Here is a 21,472-nt window from a genome sequence, read left to right on the forward strand (position 1 = left end):
GATTTTGGTAAGCCTAAGGTTTGGTCTCTGGTTTTGGTAGATTTTGGTAAGCCTAAGATCCTGATGTCTCTAAAAGTTTTATTCTTGTTTCTCAGTCTCATAATGACTTATTTGACTTTTATTGGCATAACTTTGATCCTCATGTTGATAAACAGCAATAAAAGTTCCCAAAGGTGATGGAAAGACTGGAGCTCAGTCTAGGTACTGAGAGCTCTCTTATTCCTGCATGAAGGAGGCAATTAAACACACCTAAGCAATTATAAACATCTGTGAAGCCATGTGTCCCAAGCATCATGGTGCCCTAAAATGGGGGGATTATGTATAAACACAGCTGTAATTTCTACATGGTGAAACCAAAATGTTTAAAAATGGCCTTTAATAAAATCTGACATGTGCACTTTAACCACGTGATTTTTTTCTATTATAAATCTCAAATTGTGGAGTACAGAGGCAAATAAATAAATGATGGGTTCCAAACATTATGGAAGGCACTGTAGGTTACCTCAGAAAATTAGTGGGAGAATGCAGGCGTTCTCTGAACTGGTAGGCTGAAATGGCCTCTAATCTATTTTGTACATATGATGGCGGCGCCTCGCGGCAGCGGCTTCTGCAGTCCGTCTGTCTTTTTTTATTTTTTGTCCGGTTGAGTGTATAGTTTGGTTGTAGTTTATATATTGTTTTTAGCTGTGTATATGTGGGGGGCGGGGAAACTTTTTAATCTCAGCTCCGTATGGGGGACCCGACCTTTTCCCTGTTGTCGTTGGGGTCTAGCAACGTGGAGCAGCTACCAGCCGGAACGACCTGGGGGCTACAGTCACGGACTCGGACTCACCATCGGAGCGTGGAGAGCTGTGGTGGCGCGCGGCTGCGACCCGACTTCGGAGCTCGGAGGCTCCAGCCACAGGCCCGGTGGACAGTGACATCGGGAGCTCGCAGGTCCCTGGTGGGAGACCGTTTTTCGGAGCTCCCGCAATGGCAACTTCTCCCGCCCGAATTACGGGGCTGAAAACAACCCGGAGCGGGGTCTTACATCGCCCCGCGCGGCTTTAACGGCCGCGGGACTTACCATCGCCCGCCGGGGGCTTTAACATCGGGAGAAGAATTAAAAGCAGGGGAGAGACAATGACTTTACCTTCCATCACAGTGAGGAGGAGATTCACTCTGATGGATGTTTGCGTACATTGTGTTAATTGTGGATCTTAGTTTTTTTTCTTGTTGTATGACTGCAGAAACCAAATTTTGTTTGAACTTCATTTGAGGTTCAAATGACAATAATAAACAGTATTGTATTGTATTGTATTGCAAAGGTAAGAATGGCTTATATACCCAACTATGCCATGAACAGTGACGATCAGAAAGTGGATTCAATGCATCACCTTAAGGTGTGGGAACATATTGGCGTGATCTCCAATAAAGAAGGTGTTGGGCATGTAAGCTAGCTTCTCGGAGTACTGCTCTGCTAGATCAAGTGGTGATGTTTCCTTATCAGTGATAATATAATCCATGAATGGAGCTCCACTTGTTCCAGGATAACCAAGCCACATTGCCTGAAAAAACAACAAATACACCATTAAAAAAAATTCAACAATTACACCCCAAAATTAAATGGCAGAATTCTGGAATCAAAAGATATTGCTTGAAATTCTCAACAAATTGGACATTTATGAAGAAAAAATATATATATTCTTTCATTTTTATAGATCCAAAATATATGATTCAATGATGCTGCTCCATAAACTGACATTTCCAGCTTTTCCTATAAATATAGCTACACAGATCACATCAAGTGTTGTTATCAAGAATAGTCGCAACCTGAAACAATTCTATCCATTCAGGAACTCAGCATATCGGGTGCTACGTGATATGCCAAGTTCCTCCAAGCATTATTTTGCTCAAGATTCAAGCCTCTTGTGTCAGTTGTGGTTTTCTCATTATACTACTTGGGAATAAGAATGATTACATCTTTGAAACAACTAGTGATTACACACGTAAACTGGAAGAACAACACCTCATATTCCGCTTGCATAGCTTACAACCCAATGGTATTAACAATGGATTCTCCCATTTCAAGTAATATACCGCCTACCATCCCTCCCTAACTCCTCCCTACTTCCACACACAAAACCTCCCTCCAGCTTTACTTTTTACTTCTCTTATTTCCTTTTCTGGCACTATCTTCTTTTCACCTATAGCCTTTATCACTTACTCCAATCACCACATACCGCCCCCGCCCACCCACCTGTATCCACCTCTCACTTGCCAGGCTTTGCCCCAGCCCCACCTCACCTTTCCTGATTTCTCCCCTTAGCTGCCCAAATGGCTGTGTTCCTCCAGCACTTTGGTTTCTGCTCAAGATTACAGCATCTACAATTTATTGTGCTTTCATCCAAGAATTCTTAATCCCAATAAAACTTTAAAAGGTAAATGGTACATTCATGGCTGTTGGAAATTAAAAAGAGTCTGGAAAGAATGTGGAAATAACCTAAGAGCAGATGGCAAGGATTTAAGGGACAAGTAACATAAATTGAATAGGGCATTTCACAGGTTTCCGAACCTGTATAGGAGCTGGCCTTAGAGCAAATAGTTCATTTCGCGCTCCTTTAGTGTATCCATTCATGTTTACAAGAATGTGAATTCCATCCTGATGAATACGATCTGCCGCTTTGCCATTGCATGGGATCTGAAAAAACATTGAACATGAAACTGAAAGCAATCCTTCGTTCTGCACTCTATTACAACCGAATATCTAACTGGCTTAATCCTTCATGGCTTAATTAAAAACATAATTAACAACAAAAAATGGTGACATTAAAGGACAGATATTCAAATAGCTCCAATTAAATCACAAATTAGGCTATTATATGTTATTGAAAAACTTCTGAAACAATTTCTAGAACCTTTACATTAAAAATAGAAAATGCTGGGAGCTCTCCACAGTTTAGGCAACATCTGTTAATAGAGAAACAAAATTAACAATTCTGACAAATGGTCTTTAACCTGAAATGTTTCCTCTTTCCATGGCTCATGCCTGGCCCGCTGTATCCTATCCACAATTGAATTTAAAGTCAGATTTCCAGTATTTTTTTATTTTCCCTGTTCGTGTTGGCACTATTAAATCACTCTTGTTAACAGACATTTTGACCTTTCAATATTTGTTCCAAATTATATTCCAAACTAATTTTGTGCTAAAGCCAGAAAATACAGATCCACCACCAGTTTTCTGGCACCCTTGGTTCCAGAGCCATGCTGGATTATCCATTTTGCCAGACCATAGGTCACGGCCTCAGAGGTACGGGAATTGCGGTGTCTAGGCTTTCGGGGAGGGAGGTCGAGATACCAGCCCACAAAGCCAGCTGCATAAATCAGCTAAGGGTAGGAATCTGCCAACTCTGGCCGGGCCGGAATTCCACAATATGGCCTCACGGGTGAAAATTCAATGTGCCGATCAGCCAGGGAAATGGCTTATACGAAACAGACCAAAGAACACATTGCTTGATATTTTATGTTGTAAAAGTTAAAGGCACTCTGATCTTAGCTGTGTATTCAACAGCAGACTAAAAGCTTGACACAAGCAAGTCAAGGTAAGTAACAGCTTTGGAATTATATTTTGACTCCTACAAGGTGTTTTAAGTTGTGCTCAATTTGCACATTCCACTGGCTCTTACCTGTGACAGGTCCACAAAATGATTAGCTTCAGCAACCACCTTTACACGAAAATTAGTGCCGTCATCAGAACTCAGTGCATAGCAAAAAACCTATCCAATAGAGAAATATATATATATAAATAAAATAAACTGATGCACTTCAAATAGTGATGCATAAATATATTATTATCTAGAAAAGCTACAACAAACAAATTTTCTCTGATGCTCTACACCTAATCTGCAACCGATACTTTGATGGCTGGATACGCTTGACTAGTTCATTAACAAGTTGCAGCACCCAAATTTAAATTGGATTCAGTCCCTGCCCATAAATCAGGCCATGCCATGACCTCCAGCTAAATAACAGTAATGAAAATATAAAAGACTGAGAACATAGGACCAGATAATTTCCAATACATAATGGTAGAAATAGAGCATTGGTAATGCTCTGAGGCTGGTAACTCAAGTAAATCATGGGACAAATGTGCTTTATTATTACCATTATTGAAGGAGCTATTACAATTTGTCAAATATATCTGCCAATCCATAAATATACAAGGAAACAAGTAATTTTGATATTTTCCATAGGCAGACCCAGCACCACTGCCATTAGAGTTAGATAACTAAAAGATTATCTTTTATACTTCAGATAGTTCCATGGAGTGAAAATCATGTTGTTAGCTAATAAGCATTTAATAATTTCAATTAATCTACAACCAATATAATATGGAGAAGTAAGGAAAAGACTTAGCATCTTTAGTTTTAAAGATTACTGTTATTCTGTCAATAATTTGTATCATTTATGATATTTAAAGAATTCAACTTTATTTTCAATGAAATGATTACCATGCTTATATCATCTGATATAATTGATCATTTTCCCGGAAGCTGAAAATCAATGGGTTTTACCCACACTTCTACCTTCTTAATTACGTCCTCATCTTAACTATCAGGTTGAGGTCCACACCTCAAAAGAGAATGTTTGGATGTTCTCCTTTCGCACTGTAATAGTCTCAAAAGTTCCAATAACTTTTGGTGAGTGTATTTCAGAGATTTCATGGGACTATTTTGAGCATATAAGATTAACACAGCATCTTAAAAGACCGTGCATCCTGAAATCATATTTGTAGCACATACATATATAAATTAAGGATCCCATACATAACAGCTTGTCTCAATGTCTGTTCCAAATTTTTTTTGTTTTAATCATGAAAACAATTTAACACTATGCTTGACAATTGAATTCCATGTTATTCAGCTTCAAGATACAAATGGCCAAATCATTCATGCTGCACAACTAGTATCTATTTCAAAGCATTCAATTCCAGAGTTCTGGAATTAATCATTCAGGAATTGAAATTACCTCAAATTTTTCAGAATTATGCATCCCAGGGATTGATTGCATCAGATGAGATGTAGGGTGGTTCCCAAAATCTGAGCTCACAAAACCAATTTTCAGACGCCCATTACTAGCCTTCAAATCTTTTGCATGTTCATACGGTGGCTTGTGAAGCACATTAATCTGCAAAGAAAAGTCAGTTACATTACATGGATAAATCTCATAGATTTTCTTTCGGGTCGGGGGGAGGGTGGCAAGAGGAAGGACGATGATCATTTCTGAAGCCAACATCATGAAACCCAAAAGCAGCTCATAGTAGACTTTGTCTCTTGGAAGCATAGACATTAAACAAAGTTAATTCCATCTGGACGCACCTTGTATTATTACAACTAACCATTACATTTGGTTTAGCCACATTACGTGAAGGAATTAAATGTAACATATCCAAGTTTGCGAATGACACAAAGCTGAGTGGCAGTGTGAGCTACGAGGAGGTTGCTATGAGGCTGCAGGGTGACTTGGATAGATTGGGTGGGTGGGCAGATACAGTATAATGTGAGGTTATCCACTTGGTAGCAAGAACAAGGCATATTATTATCTGAATGGTGTCAGATTAGGAAAAGGGGAGGTGCAACTTGACCTAGGCGTACTGGTACACCTGTTTCTGAAAGCAAGCATGCAAGGTACAGCAGGCAGTGAAGAAAGCATGCTGTTGGCCTTCATAGCTAGAGGATTTAAGTATAGGAGCAAGGCAGTCCTACTGCAGTTGTACAGGGCCCTGTGGAAACCACACCTGGAGTATTGTGTGCAGTTTTGGTCTCCCAATTTATGGAAGGACATTCTTGCTATTGAGGGAGTGCAGCGTAGGTTCACCAGGTTAATTCCCGGGATGGCAGGACTGACATATGATGAAAGAATGGATCGACTGGGCTTATATTCACTGGAATTTGGAAGGATTAGAGGGGATCTTATAGAAACATATAAAATTCTTAAGGGCAGGCTAGATGCAAAAAAAATGTTGCCGATGTTGGGAGAGCCCAGAACCAGGGGTCACAGTTTAAGAATAAGGGGTAGGCCATTTAGGACAGAGATGAGGAAATCCTTTTCACCCAGCGAGTTGTGAATCTGTGGAATTCTCTGCCACTGGATGGCAATTCACTGGATATATTGAAGTTAGATATAGCTCTTAGGGCTAACGGAATCAAGGGATATGGGGGAAAAAGCAGGAACCGGGTACTGATTCTCGTTGATCAGCCATGACCATATTGAATGGGTGCTGGCTCGAAGGGCCGACTCCTGCATCTATTTTCTATGTTTCTATGTTAAATTTAAGCATGAAACATCCCTTTGGATCCCTTTTCCTAAAAAGGGACCACCACTATATTCATACTTAAAAGGACAAATCAGCATTCAGAATGTTATCACCAAACAGTGAAAATTAAGCAGCACTTTAAAAAAAAAAAATTGCATCTACTTTTGAGTTCCTGCTGCACATCAATTCTTAAAACTACATTCTCCTTCACTCCAAAACATTTTTTCATACAGTCCTGTAAAGGTTCCTCCAAAAGATAAATTAATTAAATTAGGACAAATTTAACACTGTAAAGCGATATTATCCAAGCTTGAGCTTTTCTTCAGTCACTTATAAATATCCAATGCAAATGCGCTGTCAAAATGAAAAAGCAATTACATCCAAATATCTTAAATGTAGAACAACAATGGTGAACAGCAGTAGATGAAGGTAAGAGACGTATTCAGTTGCCAGAAAAAGTAACAACGCTAGTTTTAAGACTAAGAGTTTAAGTGCAAAAACACATTTTGAATATAAACTTGCAAAGTATACCAAAGCCATCGGCAAAAGGAAACATTAGTGAAGACAGAGAAACAAAGATACTGCAGATGCAGGAATATTGAGGAAAAAATATTTTGTTTGTTTTAAATCAAAATGCTGGTGGAACTCAGCAGATCAGGCAGCACAAGATAGGGAAACGTACAGACAATATTTCAGGTCGGGTCCCTTACTCATGATGAGGTGATGGGAGAAACATGTGCACACCAGTTTCTGGGGGAAAGGGAAGAAATGGGGACCAGGTCAGTGGGTTTTACTTGAAATTGGAGAATTGTTCATACCGTTGGGTTGTTAGCTACCCAAGAGTACAGAGAAGGTTCACCAGACTGATTCCTGGGATGTCAGGACTTTCATACGAAGAAAGACTGGATAGACTCAGCTTGTACTCGTTAGAATTTAAAAGATTGAGGGGGGATCTTGTAGAAACTTACAAAATTCTTAAGGGGTTGGACAGGCTAGATGCAGGGGAAGTCCAGAACAAGGGTTCACAGTTTAAGGATAAAGGGGAAATCTTTTAGGACTGAGATGAGAAAAACATTTTTCACACAGAGTGGTGAATCTCTGGAATTCTCTGCCACAGAATGTAGTTGGGGCCAGTTCATTGGCTATATTTAAGAGGGAGTTAGATGTGGCCCTTGTGGCTAAAGGGATCAGGGGGTATGGAGAGAAAGCAGGTACAGGATACTGAGTTGGATGATCAGCCATGATCATATTGGCGGTGCAGGCTCGAAGGGCCAAATGGCCTACTCCTGCATCTATTTTCTATGTTTCTATGTTAATATGAGGTGTTGTTCTTCCAGTCTGTGGCCAGCATGGGAAGGGAAGATAAAATAGCCAACAAATCGGAGCTCTAGCAGACCTTGCAAGTTTTCAGCAAAACCATAACCTAGTCTATGCTTGATCTCATCAATGTAAAGGAAACGACATTGAGAGCTCCTTAAACAGTAAAGATGACCTCTGTATCACCTGGAATATCTACTGGACAGAAACGAGAGAGGTAGCATAGGGATAGGTAATTCCAAACATGGACTACCCTTTGAGCGATCAAGTTGCTCCTGAGGATCCTCTTAAATCTCTTTCATCTCACTTTTAGGCTATGACTCATCACCCCAGGAGTCTCTGCCTCCAACATATCATTATCATCCATGTAGTACAAAAGTTGGCTTGTCATGTTGCAGCTGCATAGGTCGTGGGTGAGAGCACACTTGAGTACTATGCGCTGTTCTGGTCACCCAGCTTATAGGAAGGATATCAAGTTGTAAGACGCTATATGTGATGGATAAATGAGCATTCAATCTTTTTGCCCAGGGTCGAAGATTCTAAAACTGAGATTAGTCTACCTTCGAAGATTCTAAAACTGAGATTAGTTTACCTTTGATTTTTCCAGCATCTGCAGTTCTTTCTTAAACATCAAGTTTAACTAACTTGATGCACAGGATCATAGGGATAGGTAATTCCAAATATGGACTACCCTTTGAGCGATCAAGTTGCCCCTGAGGATCCTCTTAAATATAGGGCAGAGACAAAGACAGGCACAAATGGATGAGTCAGAGAGTGACCAAGTGTAGCTAAAGCTTATCTCTAATTTGCCATCATTTTCAATTGATAAGGTTAGTTGGGAAAATATAGAAAATAAATGTAATGTGAATCAAACAATACATTCCAACTCAAGAATTGTATGCAATATACAATTAAAATACTACCTTGTCAAGGCAAAGATTTCCATGTCGTTCAGCTATGGCTTTACGGAAGGCATGGGACAGTGGATACAACATGCTGTGGTGTGGATGCACAGATGGTAATCTATTTTTCTCCAGCTGATCAGCAACAATACTGACCAATTTCTTCATCCGCTCATCATAATCGGTCCAGTCACACACAATCTGAGAAATGAATTGATATGCAATTTATATATTAAATTATAAAAATCTTGAATCATGCATGCATCGGATTACAACATCAATGTGCCGTGACAGTTACCTTTGCTCCTCTGACTATAAGAACATTTCCAAGTGAGTACATGCATTTGTGTTCTCTTCGTTTCTCCAATTAAAGATTTAAAGAGGACTAGACCAAGGGGGACCCGTTGGGTCCCGTCCCCTCAACGCGCAGGGAGGGCGGTTTGCAGCGTCACACACACACACTAACTACCCCCCTTGATATTATACAAATATTATTCATTTGTTCGTTTTACCCCATTCCCTCCCGATCTCGAGGGGCAGAGAAAGTGGGGCAGAGAAAGAGAGAGAGGGATGGGGGGAGGGAGAGAGAGAGGGGCGGTGGAGAGGAAAGGGGGGGGAGAGAAGGGGGGAGAGGAAGGGGGGAGGGGGGGAGGGGGGGAGAGAGAGGGAGAGGGCGGACTTGGACTCGGCGAGCAGATGGCGCGGACGGGGCCAACTGCGAGCGGGCGGCGAGCCTCGGCAGCTCTCGTGAACTCTTTGGTAACTCATTCCATACTCCCTTTTCCCTCTGGTTCTCAAAAGCCCTGTCTGATTTTTAATCTTAAGATAGGCTTCCTTTTCCTGTTTGACCAAATTCATCCAAAGCTCTCTTACTTTGCCATCCTTATCCCTCCTCTTATTGAAACATGCCAGTCCTCAAGTCTGATCAGCTGGCCTTGAAATGTCTCCCAATAACTCTGCCTAGCTCCTACTTAATAATCCTTATTCCAACTTAGTACCTTCTCCCAAGGTCAAGATTATCCTTAATTATCCTTATGCAATGGGCAATGACCATGAAATAAGAGTATTCCCTGGTATAACCATAACCAAAGGAAATATTGTAGCAGAATCGAGTTGACAAGAATTAATGCTACCCATCCCGAGGTGCTCTGTCCAGCACAAGATCTTTATAGTTCAACTGGTAGAAAACTTCCACTTTCAGTCAATGCATCTGTTAAAGCCCAAATATAGTTTAACTGCACTTGCTCTCTTTTCATGGGTTATCAGTTACCTGTAAACAGTGTGCCAGGTTGCAATAGGCATCTGGGAAATCTGGCTTCAACTTCAGGGCCGTTCTGTAGGAAGCAATGGCCTCTGGAATATTACCCGAATCCTACAATAAAAGGTAAATTATGTGTTTAAATGCCTACAGCACAATTCCCATTTATTAGTAATTAGCAATTCTTGTAGTTATAATTGCATGCGGTAAACATTATTAAAAATATTCAACATCTTGTTAAATAATACTAAGAATCATTTGCCCCATTTGTGGATTAAGTTTGGTACAAACTTCCTCAATCTTAAAACATTGCAAGCCCTTACCTTATGAATTGAGGCTAGGTTGCTGTGAGCATCAGCAAATGCGGGATTGATCTGTATTGCACGTGTATAGCATTGCAGGGCACCCTGTACATCTTGCATTTCTTTAAGTGTGTTCCCCATGTTTGAGTAAGCATCAGCAAATGTTGGGCTGATTCTGCCAAATTAAAGATGACAAATCATATTTATCAGAACATTACTTGCTGTTTCCTTATTAGTAACTCAAAACTACAAACTAAAAATGCACTAGAAAACTAAAAAGGTTAAAACATCTTAGGAATACATTAGTTTTTTTAGAAAAAGGAAAACGATCAGCTGACTAAAATACATTGCAGATGTGGAACAAAGCCGAACACAAACTTCACTCTCTCGGTTTAGGTTTCTGATATTGGACAATGCCAGTACGCATCAGGTAGGGATTAAGCATTTTCATATCTTCCTTTGATAATTTTCATCTGGCCTAAAGATATTCCACAATGAGTGCAGATAAATAGCTCTATTAAGAAAAACTCGTTTTCTCAAATTGCATTTTACAATTACGGGAAGTGCTCATTATAACATCTCAGTATTTTTTAAATGTTTATAATTGGCAATAATGCATTTGTTTTTTTTGGACTAAATTTAACACGATTAAGCATTTAAATCTGTCCCATTGCCAACTTTCCTACAAATTACAGAAATAGAAAATAGGAACAGTAAACAGCTATTCCATGTTGCTCACCATTCAACATCATCGTAGTTCATTATCCACCCCATACCAACCCTCTACCCATACTACTTGAATATTAACAAACATTAGTCTCCTTGTTGACTATAATGATGGCATTCACCCCATTCCCTCAGTGACATAATCAATGAACTCCACACAATCAGTAGTTCTTAACAATGTTGTTAACAACAATAGATCTTAACATATGTTGTGTGTAGGAAGGAACTGCAGATGTTGGGTTCAAACCAAAGATAGACACAAAATGCTGTAGTAACTGAGCTGGACAGGCAGCATCTCTGGAGAGAAGGAATGGGTGACATTTCGGGTTGAAATCCTTCTTCACTGAAAGTCATGGGAAAGGGAAACGAGAGATATAGACAATAACGTAGAGAGAGATAGAACAAATGAAAGATATGCAAAAAAGTAACAATGATAAAGGAAACAGGTCATTGTTAGATGTTTGCTAGATGAGAACGAAAAGCTGGTGTGACTTGGGTGGAAGAGGGATGGAGAGGGGATGTACGGGTTACTTGAAGTTAGAGAAATCAATATTCATACCACTGGGTGCCCAAGCGAAATATGAGATGCTGTTCCTCCAATTTGCATTTGGCCTCACTCTTGACAATGGAGGAGGCCTAGGACAGAAAGGTCAACGTGGGAATGGGAAGGCAACTTAAAGTGTTTAGCAACTGGCAGATCAGATAGGTTCAGGCGGACTGAGCAGAGTACTCTGTCACTGCTTCTCACGCCTACCAAAGGCAAATAATCAAAGAATCACAATTATTCAGCACAACACACAGAGATTCTTAAGCTATGAATTTATACTACACAAATTGGGTCAGGACAAATATGATGGGCAAACAAGTGGGTAGTTACCTGATAGCCTCCTTATAATGCATTAATGCTTCCTGTAGCTTTCCTTGCTGCTGCAGTACACTGGCGAGGTTTGAATGGGCAGCTGCAAATTCTGGAAACACCTATAACATCCAAAATACCCTGATGACTCCATTTTCATTAAAATATTTTCATGATATACAAATAAATATTAAGCAATAACAAAAATTCAAGTGCACTATATTCAGAATATTGAAACAAATGAGGTGACAGACTCGCAATCAAAGCACATCAGAAAAATGCACACAAACCTGAAGCAGAATTTTGTAATAATTTGTTTAAAATTTTTAGATTGTTTTCTAGCCATTTTCCTCGTAGAGTAATTTTGAGTTTCAGCCATCAACAAATTCATTTGGTGAAGGCTGCATATAGTTCAACCTGATAATGCTTATCCCTCCTGAATGGGAATCTCGCAAATATACAAAGTAGGAACTAGTAGGGTTCAGTTCTTCATCCCTGTTCTACCATTTAAGATTATGGACAATCTAAATGAAATCTTAATTCATAATTTCCCTATGATCTTTCCACTCAATTGATTACCAAGCATTTACCGACAAACTAGATCTAAAAATATTCAACGATTCTGCTACCACCACCCTTTGAGGAAGAGTCTCCAAAAAAATGTACACCATGGAAAATCATGTTTTAATGTGCCTTAACTGAGCATTCAATCTTCAAGCATTTACTCCTATCTCTAGAATCTGTAAGAGGAAACATTGTTTTCACATATACCTTGTTATTACACTCTCAGGATGTTTTAATCATGTGTGGATATCACACAAGAAAGGTCAGGCTAATTCATGGTGCTACTCCTATCCCAAATCCCCCTCACATATCAGATTTTAAGTTAAGGATTTGTACCATGAAATGCCTCATTCCCTAGGAAATCTATCTAAAGCAGCAGCAGCACTTCAGAACACTGCAATACCTCAGGGAGAATAATTAGAATTGTAGAAGACAATCACGTGCCTTCGAAATTGGGAAGTAGTCAAGTACAAGACACCGTGACCTCAGAAAAGGCAAGAAGCTATATCCAGAGGGCGGTCCCAAGGAGCTTTGATCCTTCTTTCCCTTGTCTATCGGGTACAAGATTTTTGTTCCCTGTTGGATGAGGATAGAAACTGAAGAAAGAATGTGCAAATGGAATGGACTGAAGTGGCCAAGTGATCCCCAAAATGCCACCCCTCAATAGGTCAAAGAATAAAAGGGTAAATATCGTGGGCACATATGACGTGAACTACAAATTTTAAATGCGAGATTTTGTTTGGACAAACCAAATTAGCAAGGGCATCATAGAGGAATTGTGCACTAGTATTGCTTTTTAGAAGTAAATTCAGGAATGGGCTATTTTAGATTTGGTCTTAAGTAATGAGAAAGGATTAACAAGACCGAAGAAGGGTTCCAACTCGAAACATCACCCATCCCTTTTTCTCTCCAGAAATGCTGCCACTAAGTTACTCCTGCACTTTGTGTCTAATTTCAATAAGATATCTTGTGGTTACAGATCCCTTCCGGAATAGTGACCACAATATAATAGAAAATCAAAATGCTGTTTGAGGATGAACACCATGGGTTCATAACCAGTATCTTCAATTATAACGGTGTAAGCAAGAAGTTGTCCAAGGTGGACTGGATCAACGAGCCAAGTCACAGGTCAGTAGATGAACAGTGGTAGATATTCAAACAGGTGTGTACAATGCTCAGCTAGAATTTATCCCAATCAAAGTGTTAAACTGAAAATAAAGATAACCACGACAAACTAAAAATGAATGTTGAGAAAAAAGAACTTTAATGTAAAAATACAATAAAGTTCCTATGGATACATAAATAGAAAGAGTAGCTAAAGTAAATGCAAGGCCTTGTGTGAACAATATTCATGACTTAATAAATACAAAGAAATGCCAGATATGTTGTAAAGGAAGTGGCAGCAGATGCAGTGCACCCATAGGATGAAATTGCCCATAAACTCAGCAGTTTCTTGTGATCTAAATACAATTAAACCCAAGTGAACACGATTTGTTCCAACTTTTGAGAAAGTAACAGGGCGAGTTGTTAGAGGAGAACCTGTAGAGATAGTATTCAGATTTCCAAAAGGTATTTACAAACTGTTGCATAAATTAAAAGTATAGGGTATCAAAGATTGGCAAATGAAGTTTAATGTAGTGAAGTGCGAGGTCATGCACTTCAGTGGAAGAAACCAAAAGACAAAATTATCTAAATTAAATTGAGAGAGATTGCCAATGAGTGAAGTTCAGAGAGATCGGTGTGTTCTCGTGCATGAATCTCAAAAAAACAATTATGGGGAATGACACTTTGGCCTTATTGTAAAGGGATTAAGGTTTAAAAATGGGGGTGGGTTGCACTTGTAGCACATTGGCTAGGACACATCTGGAATGCTACATTTAGCTTACTTCCCTCAACTAAAAAGGTTATTAAATCAGACGCAGTTTAAAAGAGATGCACCAGGAGATGCACTCCAGAGATGAGCACATTGTCTTACCAAGACAGACCAAATAGTCTGGGGCCACATTCCTTGGCATTCAGTAGAATAAAGGGTGACCTCACTCAACATACACGGTTCTAAGGAAGCTTGACAGAGAAGATGCTGCAATGTTCCAACAGTAAATATTTGATTAGATTAAGGAATTGATGGTTGTGGGGAATTGGCACAGAAGAATTGACTTAAAGGGCCTAATGGAATATGATTGCTCCCATTATTTTGTTCTTGTGTTCATGTAAAATGTGGAAGTAAAATTAAAGTCAGCAAATAACATTTCACATTCCAAAAATATAGGATCATTTATTAAATATAAAACACATTATTCTGGTATCATTTGAAATACAATCATACCAGAGACAGAGTGCACAAATTGCTCCATTTCCATCTTACCTCCAGAGCCTTTCGATACAGTTGTACAGCCTCCTCAATGTTACCCTGTTCCCTTTTGATATTTGCTAAATTGTTCAGAGAGTCAGCATGAGTAGGACAGAGACGCAGGGCTGTGTTGTAGCATTCTTCTGCCTCAGCAACCTGCCACAGAAGAACCAGATCAGCAGGTATCAGTTATGGGGGAAGTATGAATTTAAACAAAGCAATCAAGAGCAAGTGGAAAACCATAACATGATTACGCAGTATGGTTTTTATGACAAGGAAAAATATATTTAACTGTGTCCTTTATTAGAATACATTAAAGTACAGCCCATAAAGTGTGGCTTTGGATGTCCAGAAACATACAGTGGGATTCCATGGCCAAGGTTCCTTACATGGCTGTAAAATCAAGATAGCAAATTCCAATTAAGGTTTGAGACTGCTTAATAGATAATGCAAAGCAAGGATAAATAGCTAATCCTTAATAAAAATAAAATACTGGAGCATACTGCTATAGCAGCACCTGTGCAAAAAGCAAATTCAACATTTTTGAGTTGGCCGAACACTTGAAATCCAAGATAGCATCCCGCTAACAACACGTCTTTGACCTGTAACATTAACCGTTTCTCTTTTCATATGCCTCCTGACCACAGATTGAGTTTGCAGATATTTAGCATAAAAATGTTGTTAACTAATAAGCTGCCTCCGCTTTTACATTGCATGTTAATAACTTGCTTATACTTTATTTTGCTAACAAATAAGTGGAAAAGTGAGCTGCAAGGAGTACAGATCAGATTGTTGCGGTATACACCAGGGTGTAATTAAATTGCATGCTTGCATGAAGCTCCGTGTAAACGGGATGCATAGTAAATGATAAATACAACAATAAATACCACAAAATGGCACAAAGATTGTAGCGCAAAAAAAATATTGCAGCGCCACAATGGAATAACTGAATAAGAGGTAGACAAAAATGCTGGAGAAACTCAGCAGGTGAGACAGCATCTATGGAGCGAAGGAAATAGGCAACGTTTCGGGACGAAACCCTTCTTCAGACAGGTAGATTAAGAATGAATGTACACGGCAGTCTCCCCAGGAAAGGGGGTTTGGAAGAGGTGATTGTTTCGAGAGTTTGACAGCAGTTAGGAAGAAGATTGAGGAAGAAGCAGTTTTAAGTCAAGAAGTCCATGCTTCAAGCTCTTGCAATTTCTCCCAGAAGAGAGACGAGAAAAAACAGGAATGGTCAGAATGGCAAGCATCCTTGACGAAACTTTCAGCCTTCCGGATGTAATGCACTGTAAAGATGGGCTGGATGGAGGATATGACGGGCTTGTGATGAATTGGACTGTGTTCACCACATTGCAAAAAAAATTGCTCATTTCATTCTGCATGGCAGGCACCGTATCCCACCTTTACACCCAACAAGAAAACTAAATATAAGGAAGTAAAAAGTTGCTGATAGCTGGCTGTTAAACCTCGCATCACTAAATTTCTCAAATACTTACATTTCCCTTTTCCTTTAGTGCATTGGCTAGATTGCAGTAGGCATCTGGAAAGTGAGGCTGCAGCTCAATGGCTCTTCTATATGTATCAATAGCAAGATCAATGAGTCCTTGTTCATAGTAGACACAAGCCAGGTTTCCATGGACAACTGCATGATTAGGACTTAGACTCAAAGCTCTCAGGTATGCAGCCACTGCCCTAGAAAAAGAAAAACACATCATAAGCAACAAAACCTATAGTAGTAGGTAGACAAAAAAACTGGAGAAACTCAGCAGGTGAGGCAGCATCTGTGGAGCGAAGGAATCCACCCGCTGAGTTTCTCCAGCTTTTTTTTGTCTATCTCCAATTTTTCCAGCATCTGCAGTTCATTCTTAAACCTACAGTGTTAGATCCTTAAGATAGACACAAAAAGCTGGAGTAACTCAGCGGGACAGGCAGCATCTCTGGAGAGAAGGAATGGTTGATGTTTCGGATCGAAACCCTTCCTCAGACTGGTTAGGGATAAGGGAAACGAGATATAGTGTGATATGGAGAGATAAACAATGAAATAAAGATATGCTAAAAAGTAACGATGATAAAGGAAACAGGCCATTGTTAGCTGTTTGTAGGGTGAAAATTAGAGACTAGTGCGACGGGTAGGGGAGGGATAGAGGGAATGCCGGGGCTACCTGAAGTGAGAGAAATCAATATTCATGCTACTGCCGAAGCTGCTCAAGCGAAATATGAGATACTGTTCCTCCAATTTGTGTTTAGCCTCACTTTGTCAATGGAGGCGACCAAGGACAGAAATGTCTATGTAGGAATGGCAAGGAGAATTAAAGTGTCCAACAACCGGGAGATCAGGGTGGTTCACGCGGGCCGAGTGAAGATGTTCTGCAAAACAATTGCCCAGTCTGTGTTTGGTCTCGCTGATGCATAAAAGTCCACATCTTGAACAACGGATACAGTAGATGAGGTTGGAGGAGTTGCAAGTGAACCTGCCTAACCTGAAAGGACAGTCAGGATCCCTGGACAGAGTCGAGGGAGGGGGTTTAGCGACAGGTGTAACATTTTCTGCTGTTGCAGGGGAAGGTACCTGGGGAGAGGGTGGTTTGGGTAGGAAGGGATGAGTTAACCAAGGAGTTGCGGAGGGAACAGTCTCTGCGGAAGGCGGAAAGGAATGGAGATGGGAAAATGTGGCTAGTGGTGGGATCCCGTTGGAGGTGGCAGAACTTTCAGAGGATTATGTGTTGTATGCGACGGCAAATGGGGTGGAAGGTAAGGACGAGGGGACTATCTCTGTTACAACTAAGGGGAGGGGGAGCAAGGTCAGAGCTGCGGGGTACTGAGGAGACACGAGTGCGGGCATCATCTATGATGGGAGAAGGGAACTCCCGTTCACTAAAGAATTAGTATGGGACACTTCATCTTGGGCGCACATGCGGCGTAGATGGAGGAATTGGCAGTAGGGGATTCTTTACAGGAAGCAGGGTGGGAAGAAGTGTAGTCTAGATAGTTGTGCGAGTCTCTACAATTTTACAATTTAAATATTCAAATTACATTGCTACACAAACTGAATGAAGGATATAGTGGTTCACAATTTAATACCCCAGCAACTAGCTGACCACTTATCATTATACAAATAACACTACTAAACAGTTGCACCCTTGTCAAATTGGTGCCAAATACCATTAAGATCCTCAATGATCATGCCCTGCAGTGCGGCAGCATCATGAAATACCATCATGTGCAGGGGCCAGCTTGTTATTTTTAAAGCCGCGCCGGACGCTGAAAGGCCCCCAAACGGGCCGATTCAGCCCTTAGAAAGCCTTCAGATAAAGTCCGGATTACAAAACATGGGGGGGATTGTCCTCCAACTCTCAAAGCATGGGGGGGACGTGCCCCCCCCCCCCCAGGATTTCCACCCATGCTCTAAGCACCTAGTCTTTCCATTACCTTTGAAAACTTTTACTGCTGTTTCGTAAGCCATTATGAGACTGAGTAACAAGAATAAAACTATTAGAGACATCAGCCAAACCTTTGCCTTACCAAAATCAGCTGTTTGAAACATCATTAAGAAGACAAAGAGCTCTAGTGAGTTTACTAATAGCAAAGGGACTGGCAAGCCAAGGAAGACCTCCTCAGCTGATGACAGATGAATTATCTCTATAATAAAGAAAAATCCCCAAACACTTGTCCGACAGATCAGAAATACTCTTCAGGAATCAGGTGTGGATTTGTCAATGACCACTGGCTGCAGAAGACTTCATGAACAGAAATACAGAGGCTACACTGGAAGATGCAAACCACTGGTTAGCCGCAAAAATAGGATGGGCAGGTTACAGTTTGCCAAGAAGTACTTAAAAGAGCAACTACAGTTGTGGAAAAAAACTCTTGTGGACAGATGAGACGAAGATTAACTTATATCAGAGTGATGGCAAGAGCAAAGAATGGAGGAGAGAAGGAACTTTGATTCTGCTGTGTGGAGAGAAGGAAATGTTTTTATACATTTATACCAAAATGTATAAAAACGGCCTTTAATAAAATCTTACAATGTGCACTTTAATCACATGATTTTTCCTGTTACAAATCTCAAATTGTGGAGTACACAGGCAAATAAATAAATGATGGGTCTTTGTCCCAAACATTGTGGAGGGCACTGTAACTAATAGGATCTGTCTGCATGTGGACTCAATCTCTCTCTTCGCTGCTTCTTCACTTTGACCCATTATGGCCGAATTCCTATATCACGTTTCGTCAAGAATCCTGATCCTCCAATCCCTTCCATTCCCTCCCCCCACCTAATATCCCCACTTCCTAAACACCTAAACCTACAGGCCTTGCAAATCACTGAAAATGCCTTGCAGTTAAGGGTGTGACAGCTCATATTGAATGGGACGTGGCAAAGGAAGGTCTCAGCTGTGGCTGCCAACCAAATCAACACGGTGATTTCACATCCAATATCAATGCCCTATAGTATTGAGTGACTAAATATTGACAAAATTCTATTGTTTTTTTCGCATGACCCACCTCCCGAGCGTTATGTCGGCCACAGCTGTGAAATAACAGCACTGGACCACTTTGTTATTGCTAATAAAATGATTTAATGAGAAAAATGGCTGATTCAGAATTATATATGGGCCTGTACAGAACTAATGCAGTTACATACGAATGGTGAAACAATATCCAATGTACTATGCACAGTAATGATCTTTTTTAAAGGATACAAATGCTTTGGACGTTTACTGGATTAATATCAGAAAGGGCATATTATCATGACAAATCAAGTTTGTTGTCATGTGCACTAATAGTGATGTAGAGGAACAATGAAAATCTTGCTCACAGCAGCATCACACACACACATAGATTCAGGAATGCGTAAACAGGATTGGTTTGCATTTGGAAGCAGTATCTTTGAATATATTCAAAGACAGAATGTAGATTGGCTATTTTCTACTAGCCAATCGTAGTGCTTGTTAGTAGTTGCTCCGCCTAATATGCGTTTCATATTAACACGAGCTTGCCTACGCCATTCAGTATGAGTAGTTGCTAGGAACTGTAATGTCCTGCAGATCGATGCTGTAAGTAGATTTAATAAACATGTGTTTGACTCGACTCATTACATGGTGTCAGAGAGTGAGTCTTACCTACTCCGTTCACGTTCATCGGGGGTTTTTTTTGTTTTTATTCGTTTATGTGACGGTTATCTATCATGGCAAACTCGTCTCACCGCTTAAGTCCTCTGATCTTTGACTCTGACATTGCTGAACGCTGGCATCTTTTCGAACGTGACTACACTCACTATGTTCGCATCATTCATCGCAACGACCCTCCTGATGTGCATGCTTCTATATTACTCAACTTAGCTAGCCCAGAGGCAATGAATCGTGCCGACAATTTCACATTTGAGCCTGCCATTTTAGATGCTAATAGACAGGTCCTAGTGCCTGCAGAGACGATTGATGACCCTGCCGTCTTACTTGCAAAGCTCAGACAGTTGTGTGACCTGACCTCGAACTACATTATTGAACGTACCATGTTTTATGCTCGTATGCAACAGATTGATGAACCGATTGAACGTTTTATCGGTGGCTTGAAACACATGGCGCCAGTTTTGTGATCTGGGCGATGAACTCATCCGTGACAAAATTGTTCGAGGTATGCTTGATAGCAAGTTAAGGGATGAACTGCTCCGTAGCACTGACCTGACCCATAATCAAGCCGAGCACGCCTGTCGGATTGCCGAGGTAACATCTTCTCACACTAAGTCTGTGCCCTCCGGTCAGCGTTCGCAGTAAAGTGTCAATCTTACAGACACTTCCTCTTGTGACAGCCGCTCCCAGCCCTCCCCTGGCAGCAGAGAGGACCTGCTGTTCAATGTCAAAATTGCAACTATTTTCATGCTACAGGTCGACAGTACTGTATTGCTTATGGTAAAACCTGTCATTTCTGCAAGAAATTAAACCACTTTGCTACATGCTGCCGTTCCCGTGTGACTCAACCCGCCCCAAGGACAAGCCTGCACCTGTTACAACATGAGCTTGCTGATAACGAACACCAAGAGCCTGAATTGCCATCCCCCGCTCAGCTCTCTCCTGGCGGGGAGGCAACTATTTCTCCTAGTCGCGTCCTCGCCCCCCACCTCGCGGCCTACCAGCTGGACCGGAGCGGCCTTTCCTGCCGGGGACCGGGGACCAGGACCGGACCAGGGCTGCTACAGCGGCGGCGCAGCGCTGGAGTCACTGCGGAGTGGGCGATGCCTACCTGGGTCGCCGTTTGGAGCTCTGGAGCGTTGGGCCGCTGCTCCAACATTGTGGAGCTCTGGTGCGGAGAGCTTCCAACGCGGGCGGCGTTGAACAACATCGTGGAGTCCTGGGGCTCCTTGCAGAGGGCCTACAGCAGCAGTCTCCACCCGGCGCGGCCTGCGGACTTTGGAAGCCGCCGACTCCAGTAGGAGGGGGTCGACTGGTGTCCACGCCGCTGAGGACGTCCCGCAGCCCCGATGTCGGACTTGTATCACCCCGGCGAGCGGTCCTGGACATCGGGCCGCCCGTAGCTGCAACTGCAGAGGGCTTGGGGAGGCCCTGACCATGAGGAACAGTGGAGGAAGAGACTGACTTTGGTGCCTTCCCACACAGTGGGAAACTTTGATTCTGCTGTGTGGGGATGTTTTATGTTAAATTCAATAGTGTGTGTTCTTTATACCCTTTCTGGCTTAATCCCTCCCTTCACCACCTCCAGTTTAAATTCCAGTTGGAATATTTTGGAGGACCCAAGAACCAAGAACGAGCAATTTGACCCTGAGCTAAACATGTTTGTGAATAATAGACCTTTGATCGCCAAGGTTGATACGGGCGCGAAATGCAACGTCATCTCGTTATCAGAGTTTTAAAAAATTCGTAATGCTGAACATTTTTAAAAGGCCT

The 21,472-nt window shown here is 41.2% G+C and overlaps 1 protein-coding gene across 3 annotated transcripts in view; it reads right to left on the reverse strand.

Annotated features, from left to right (window-relative positions):
* LOC129702103 (UDP-N-acetylglucosamine--peptide N-acetylglucosaminyltransferase 110 kDa subunit) overlaps nt 1-21,472 on the reverse strand; it is a 72,609-nt gene that overhangs the window by 13,705 nt on the left and 37,432 nt on the right. For all 3 annotated transcript variants that reach the window (XM_055643671.1, XM_055643670.1, XM_055643672.1), the window contains 10 exons: nt 16,070-16,265; nt 14,586-14,726; nt 11,678-11,778; nt 10,096-10,249; nt 9,785-9,886; nt 8,536-8,715; nt 5,008-5,166; nt 3,666-3,755; nt 2,555-2,680; nt 1,377-1,547 (listed from right to left, as the gene is read on the reverse strand). In XM_055643671.1, coding sequence (XP_055499646.1) covers nt 1,377-1,547; nt 2,555-2,680; nt 3,666-3,755; nt 5,008-5,166; nt 8,536-8,715; nt 9,785-9,886; nt 10,096-10,249; nt 11,678-11,778; nt 14,586-14,726; nt 16,070-16,265 — 1,420 coding nt within the window. The remainder of the gene's footprint in view (nt 1-1,376; nt 1,548-2,554; nt 2,681-3,665; nt 3,756-5,007; nt 5,167-8,535; nt 8,716-9,784; nt 9,887-10,095; nt 10,250-11,677; nt 11,779-14,585; nt 14,727-16,069; nt 16,266-21,472) is intronic.

Source organism: Leucoraja erinacea, chromosome 12 (assembly GCF_028641065.1).
Source record: "Leucoraja erinacea ecotype New England chromosome 12, Leri_hhj_1, whole genome shotgun sequence".
Classification (NCBI taxonomy): Eukaryota; Metazoa; Chordata; class Chondrichthyes; order Rajiformes; family Rajidae; genus Leucoraja; species Leucoraja erinaceus.